A 7847-nucleotide genomic window follows, 5' to 3' on the forward strand; every position below is an offset into this window, starting at 1 on the left:
AACTTGGTCAATTTTAACCGTTAACCTGCGTTCAAACTTATTTTTCGAACGGAAATTATATTTTCAGAATCCCACTTTAATAGTTTAATTGAATACCGGATTGTATTTCCCGTGTGTCTCCTTGACGTTGAGGCTAGAGTGTGAGGACGTTCTTGACGCTTTAGCCCAAGGTGGCTATCCCTAAAGCTAACCGTTGCAGACGTCACAGAGCTTAAACAACGTCAATATGTGGCCTAGAAACACAATGTCAAGCTTAAACGGTTCCTACTATGTTCACTGGACCGTGGAGTCGGTCGGACCGAGTCGCAGGGGCGGTTCAGTCTGCGTCAGGTACGATGTACCACAATGTATTTATTACCCAATAACTACTATTTATGAATGACCAATGTCTAAATGTCGGTTTAGTTATCACGTAGCCTGTAGCCGACCTGAATACCGGTAGATCATTTAGACACCTGAACGTAGCATTCATGCTAACAACACAAGCTAGGCTATAATGTGTGATTTCAACGCATTGAAATTGTGTGTATAAACTTTTTCGGACTCACATTTTAAAGGCTTAACTGAATCTTCTCTTCACCATATCGAAGACTTTGTGTTTTATCTCACAACACCACTGGAAGTCTGTCTTAGTGGGCTTGGAAGGTCAGGAAAAACAAAGGAAAAGTCACTAATCAGTCGTCACCTTTTCAGTGGAGTTCCAATGTACCCGAGCGATGCTATTTAGGGGTTTTAACTGAAGCTTGTAGATGAAAACGAGCTGGAACTAAAGGCGTTGAGTATGTTTGGTGTAATGAGCTCACAGGAGTCCCAGTGTTCTGCTCTCTGCGCTTTATTAAAACATTCCTGGACACGACGTTCGGTGATCATGAGTGATGTGATGATGAGAGTTGATCAGGAGCCCGTCCTCTGGCCGGGTCACATGGGGCTCCAGGTGGGAGGTCAGAGGTCAGAACATGTCCTTCCTGTATCTGTGGATCAGCTCTGAGACGTCCTCCTTACACACCTTCACCCAGCCGTCCGCCTTCATGTGGTACACTACACACACACACACACATACATACACACAAACACATTATACACACGCACATTATAGAAACACACACACACACACACACACATTATACACTCACACACATACACATAATACAAACACACTAGAGATGCGCGGATGGGTTATTATTTTACCCGCAACCGCATCACAAACGCATCATCCGTCTTATTTCATCCACACATCTAGTCAGTCTGTGGTCGAGTGATGCTGCAGACCTCTCTGGGGTCATGTGATGCTACAGACCTCTGTGGTCATGTGATGCTGCCGACCTCCTGTGGTCATGTGATGCTACAGACCTTATTTGAGCGTACTAATTAGGCCAATGCCTATTGCACTTTTTTAATTTTTTCAAAAAAAAAGTCCACCGCACAACAGTGCAACATTCATGTTCACATTTTTAATTGTACATGAGGTCCCCAAAAACTTGCCTGCCTGACAATTTTTCCTACCTTCTTTCTTAGCTGTGGATGTTATTGAACAACAAGTTGAATTTGTTCTTTGCATCTCACGCTGCCATTGCCAAATTGTACATCTGAGTCAAATCACTCCGTAATCTCTTTTAAATTCCTTATTCCACGAGTGGTAGGCTACAATGATGGGCTGTTTTAAAACATAACTAATATCGAAACAGAATAACCCAGGCGCAGTCTTATCTGTGAGACGTTTGCCTAGTGGCCGATAAGGAAGGCGCTGCAACGAGACGCGACATGGGATGGATCGGCACTTCATTTAAACTTTTTCTTTCTTTCGGGAGTGTGTGTGTGTGTGTGTGTGTGTGTGTGTGTGTGTGTGTGTGTGTGTGTGTGTGTGTGTGTGTGTGTGTGTGTGTGTGTGTGTGTGTGTGTGTGTGTGTGTGTGTGTGTGTGTGTGTGTGTAACAATGTATACATATTTTTAATTTGATTGGTTAAACCGCCACCCGCCGAATTTAATTAAAATATAACTCTTTGTTGCGTCATCCGCCCGATCCGCGGTTTAGCCGCGGAGTCAACGGCTGCAACCGCCAACCGCGCATCTCTAACACACACACATTATACACACACTCACACACACACATAATACAAAGAAACACACACATTATACATACACACACACACACACGCACACACACACATAATACAAAGAAACACACACATTATACACACACACATTTTGTGTCTTTCAGAATACTAGTACGGATATGTACTGGGCCTTGATCAATATGAACAGACCCCCCCCCCCCCCCCCCCATCTATCCTCCATCATGATCCTCACATCTCGTCAGTCTGTGGTCATGTGATGCTGCAGACCTCTCTGTGGTCATGTGATGATGCAGACCTCTCTGTGGTCATGTGATGCTACAGACCTCTCTGTGGTCATGTGATGCTGCAGACCTCTCTGTGGTCATGTGATGCTACAGACCTCTCTGGGGTCATGTGATGCTACAGACCTCTCTGGGGTCATGTGATGCTACAGACCTCTCTGTGGTCATGTGATGCTACAGACCTCTCTGTGGTCATGTGATGCTACAGACCTCACTGTAAGTTCTCAGCCGTGTCGGAGCAGACAAGTTTCTATCGTACCTCCCTGAGTGCTGATTGGTCCTATCGTGCGTCCCTAAATTCTGATTGGAGGACTCACGGTTGACCACGCCCCCGGAGTAGGCGTCGCGGTGCGTGGCGTGGGCGATGCCACGCCGGCCCAGCTCACACGCCTCCTCCACCGTCAGGTCTTCACGGTAACCGCTGTCCATCACGCCGTAGGCGTAGTTGCTGCCGCAGCCCGTGGAGAACATGGCCCCCGAGAGACGGCAGCCGTTGTCGTCCACATAGTAGAGACCAGGACCCTGGAGTACACACAGTACACACATAGTACACACATAGTACACACAGTACACACATAGTATACACAGTACACACATAGTACAAAGCAGGACCCTGGAGTACACACAGTACACACATAGTAAACACAGTACACACATAGTACACACATAGTACAGACAGTACACACATAGTATACACAGTACACACATAGTACACACATAGTATACACAGTACACACATAGTACACATAGAACACACAGTACCCCAGTGGCAGCTGGCCTTTATTTATGTGTAAATTCTGCTCTCGTTTCCGTTTCAAGGGAATGCTGTGTGACTGTCATCCCTGTCATACCAACTAGCTGTCTTTTCCAGTGACTTGACCAGTGGGCTCTCAATGGCCAGCAGACCTAGGCTGCTTAAACAGTCTTGGACCATTGTGTTACGGGTGTAGGAACGCTTTAAACAGAAGAAGCTCCTTTCTACACCTGCAGATGTTGCTCCAATTGTTGCCACTAATGAGAACACTTTGTAAAGCGGAGGCATTGCACTGTCCAACTCCATGTCTTTAAGGAACACCAAGAAATCACATTTTCTCCTGTCACCCTCCAAGTCCTGATCTGAATACAGGACTTGGAGTGCAGGCCTACGGCTCCCTGAATCAAAGTGATGGCCACCAAAACGATATTAAACTCCAACAAGGAAAAGTGGGAGTTGTGTTAAACTGAAACAAGGAATTGTGTGTATGAAATGTAAGATGAAAACTGTCCAGCAATTTCGCCAATCAAATATCAAGAAATAGGTTGCAGTTTGTCTTTCGCCTCGCTTGCAAAATCCGCGATGGGACTGAGGACTAAAGAGAGCTCCGTCGATGTTTTATAGTTCAAAATCGCTGTCAATCAAAATGCAACTCAGGCCCCGTCCACACGAAGCCGATTTCATGGCGAAACCGCAAAGGTCTTGTACGGTTCGGCCTTCCGTCCACACGAAGCCGGCGAATCCGCTGACCGAAACCGCAAACTTCTGAAACCACCCTCGGAGGTGCCTTCAAATCTACCCGGTTTCGTTTTTGGATTTGTGTGGACGCCTGTAACCGACTGAAACCGTAAACCATGACGTCATCGCCCCACCCCTCGACCCTCTAGCCATTGACTGTTAAGTCCGCGGAGCCTCACCCTTTATGCGCATGCTCGCCTCTTCTTCCTATTTATTTTCCTTCTGGATTTCTGTAGCAGATGCAGCGCCCCTTATGGGCCTGGCATGTGTACTACAGCGTTTCTACAGATCTACCCGGTTTCGCTTGACTCCGTCTTTACGGAGATACTCCGAAACTGGATAGATCGAAACCGTAAAGGCCGATCCATACCTCCGGATCCGGACGAAATTCGTCCGTCGCCCCAAACGTTGCCCCCGGAACTACCCTTTATACCTCCGTCTGGTTTCAGCGTTCTTGTGGATGTTACGCAATAAATCCTCTAGAGGGCAGTGACAGTCGTTTCACAAATTAACGGCATCGACAATCGCAAACATGACATCTGTAGAGATGATTTGCTTTGTGTCATCCGAAATCGGCAAATGACCAGTTACAACTCATTGCCATAAAATAAAAAGGTCAGGTATATAGTATAATGTAAGTATAAAACGTTAAATACAATATATATACATATCAGATATTACTACTCGTGAACTTCGTGAATGGTCTGACTTTTGACTCTATACTACCGCCTCGATTTCCGGTGGTATTGCTCCGTTTCTCCTGGAGCACCTCGGATTCGTAACCTCAGAGGCGACGGACCCATTGACGGACGAAACACCTCCGGGACCGGCCGAAACGGTCCGTATCCGTATTTACCGTAGGGTGTGGATGGGCCTTAACGGTTTCGCCCGTTTCGGCTTCGTGTGGACAGGGCCTCAGCCTTTCGCAGACCCTCCAATCATCACGCAGAGCCCAGCGTCCAGGCCCGCCCACTCCTCCATTCAGCCTCAGAGACGCTGAGCGTCCGTGGGAGGGACATAATCCCAGCATTAGCCAATGAACGGTGACCTTGGACACACTAAAAAAAGCTGTTCTGTGCAGCCCCATTGAAGTGGATGGACGCTGAGCTTCAACAGGCAAATGCACTGTGACGCTACGGGAACGTATGAGAAGGAGATCGAGTCAGTCGACCTGCGCTAAGCATCTGACTCTGAACGAAGGCGTCTTCGAGATGGAATGGAATGGAATGGAAATCAAATGTTAACACAACAGTATATATTTGACCAGTTCATTTTCGAAATTGAAATTGAAATTCCCTTGCAGTCTTAGGGACATCACCACTGCAGTACACACAGACAGGCAGACAGGCAGGCAGGCAGACAGACAGACAGACAGACAGACAGACAGACAGACAGACAGACAGACAGACGGACAGACCTTCTGGTCCCAGCCACAGATCATGCTGCCCATGGACAGCCCCATGTTCTTGTAGCCCAGCATCATGTTGGTGAGCAGCTTGGAGGCAGCAGACACTGAGATCCTCCTGCTGGTCCTCAGCTCATACAGCCTGAGAGAGAGAGAGAGAGAGAGAGAGAGAGAGAGAGAGAGAGAGAGAGAGAGAGAGAGAGAGAGAGAGAGAGAGAGAGAGAGAGAGAGAGAGAGAGAGAGAGAGAGAGAGAGAGAGAGAGAGAGAGAGAGAGAGAGAGAGAGAGAGAGAGAGAGAGAGAGAGAGAGAGAGAGAGAGACTACTGTTAACAATACAGAGAGAGAGACAGACAGAGACATGCACACAAACACAGAGACACACACACATAAACACACACTGTATGTTAGGGCAGCCTGCGTCCAACACAGGCAGACAGACAGGTAGAGAGACAGACAGACAGTCAGAGAGAGAGACAGACATACAGAGAGACAGGCAGCGAGACAGACAGACCATCTGACAGACAGACAGACAGACAGACAGACAGACAGACAGACAGACAGACAGACAGAGAGGCAGACAGACCTGCACTCCTTGGCCAGCAGCCTCTCCCAGTACTGGCAGTCGGCGGCGCTTCCTGACATGGTCCCCAGCAGGAAGGGGTTGATCTCGATCACTTTGTTCGCCTCCTTGGACGCTGCAAGACAGACGCTTATGTTAGCGCGCCGCGGGCCGCTGGGGGTTAGCGCGCCGCGGGCTGCAGGGGGTTAGCGCACAGCGGGGGGTTAACGGGCCGCTGGGGGTTAGCGCGCCGCTGGGGGTTAGCGCGCCACTGGGGGTTAGCACGCGGCGGGGGGGTTAGCGCGCCGCGGGGGGATAGCGCGCCGCTGGGGGTTAGCGCGCCGCGGGCTGCAGGGGGTTAGCGCGCCGCGGGCCGCTGGGGGTTAGCGCGCAGCGGGGGGTTAACGGGCCGCTGGGGGTTAGCGCGCCGCTGGGGGTTAGCGCGCCGCTGGGGGTTAGCGCGCCGCGGGGGGGTTAACGCGCCGCGGGGGGGGTTAGCAGGGTTAGCCTCACCGATGTAGCTGCCCGCCGACGCCCTGGAGTCCACCGCCACGATCACCCCGTGGCGGAACTTGAAGGCCAGCGTGGTGGTCCCGTGGTTCAGCTCGATGCCCCCCGGGGCCTCCGGACCCCCGGCCCGGCCGCACCGCGCCAGGAAGCCCGCGGTCTGGGGGGGAAGAGGACCTCTTTAGACTGAAGTGGATCTCTAGTGGCTTTAGAGCAGGGGTCCTCAAGGACCCCCAAACCGATGGAGAGATGGAGCGGGGACCCCCTACTTATATATTGTATACAATGTGTTTGATATTAAACTGGTCCTATAGTGCCATGTATAAATGTACCGTGTTATTTTGCATTCAATACTAAGATATTCAAATAATACACAGGTTCATATATTCATGTTTTCCTTTTAAACATGTGCAAGGTACAGTGAGTAGGGTGGCCATGCCACTGCCATTCATAAACAGAACATAACATAATGAACTGATACCTGCCAAGATCAACAATGTCTGTCAGTTGCATGTAATCATGCATTAAAGCTAGTCAAATGGACATTTCTTAAAACATAAATGTGGAAACGAAAATTAGTGATGTTTGTTAGTGTCTTTCTTTTACTCCGCTAGTAGTCCGGTAACTTATCAACCCCAGCGTGTCCGGTTGCTAAGCAACGTCAACGTCTTTGGCGGGCTATTTCTCTGCTGATCACTTATTTTCCCGATAATGACCGGCGTTCTGTACATTATCCCTTAACAGCACACTCTCTCTCCCAACAGTCTTCGCTGCTCACTCTCATCCAAATACGTTTTGTTTTCGGCAGAGGAGGAGGTAGACATAAAGACCAGATGAGAAACTGACGTCGCTGTGCTGTCCTTCTTCTTATTTGAAGGAGGAGGCAGAGAAAAGCTCTCTCCTGCTGGGCTTTCATTAAAATCCAATGCATGCAATTTCGCACCCAGTCCAGATGTGTCAGGTGAGCGCGAGAGACCGTACGTACGAATGTATGCTTACCACTTCTGTAAATCCCATATATATAGTACATTTGGATCGCATGATAGGAATAGATCTATTCTGATTAGAAATCGGATCAAAAGTGTCCATGGAAACGCGGCTAGTGTGTTGGATTCATGTTAATGTGTATTTAAAGACATTTCAATTTGTGGAAAGAATTACGGGGGGGATTTAAAAAAATGTCTAATCAACCCAAACGACCGCGACCCCACCCTGCAGTACCTGTGCGGACCCCCTAGGGGTCGCGGACCCCTCGTTGAAGACCTCTGCTTTAGATTGAAGTGGATCTCTTCAGATTGAGGTGGATCTCTTTAGATTGAAGAGGATCTCTTTAGAGTGAAGTGGAACTCTTTAGATTGTAGTGAATCTCTTTAGATTGAAGTGGATCTCTAGTGGTTTAGATTTTAGTGGATCGCTTAAGATTGAAGTAGATCTCTTTTGAAGTGGATCTCTTTATAGATAAGTGGATCTATCGTGGCTATAGATGACGGTGGATCTCTTTAGTTTGAAGTGGATCTCTAGTTGTTTT

General features: G+C 48.6%; 1 protein-coding gene across 1 annotated transcript in view; it reads right to left on the reverse strand.

Annotated features, from left to right (window-relative positions):
• Positions 1–814: 814 nt before the first annotated feature.
• psmb8a (proteasome 20S subunit beta 8A) overlaps positions 815–7847 on the reverse strand; it is an 8080-nt gene continuing 1047 nt past the window's right edge. The window contains exons 2-6 of the mRNA XM_030346362.1: positions 6326–6479; positions 5837–5948; positions 5266–5395; positions 2674–2878; positions 815–1038 (exon numbers count right to left, since the gene is read on the reverse strand). Coding sequence (XP_030202222.1) covers positions 950–1038; positions 2674–2878; positions 5266–5395; positions 5837–5948; positions 6326–6479 — 690 coding nt within the window. The 3' untranslated portion in view covers positions 815–949. The remainder of the gene's footprint in view (positions 1039–2673; positions 2879–5265; positions 5396–5836; positions 5949–6325; positions 6480–7847) is intronic.

This window comes from Gadus morhua, chromosome 22, assembly GCF_902167405.1.
Source record: "Gadus morhua chromosome 22, gadMor3.0, whole genome shotgun sequence".
NCBI lineage: Eukaryota > Metazoa > Chordata > Actinopteri > Gadiformes > Gadidae > Gadus > Gadus morhua.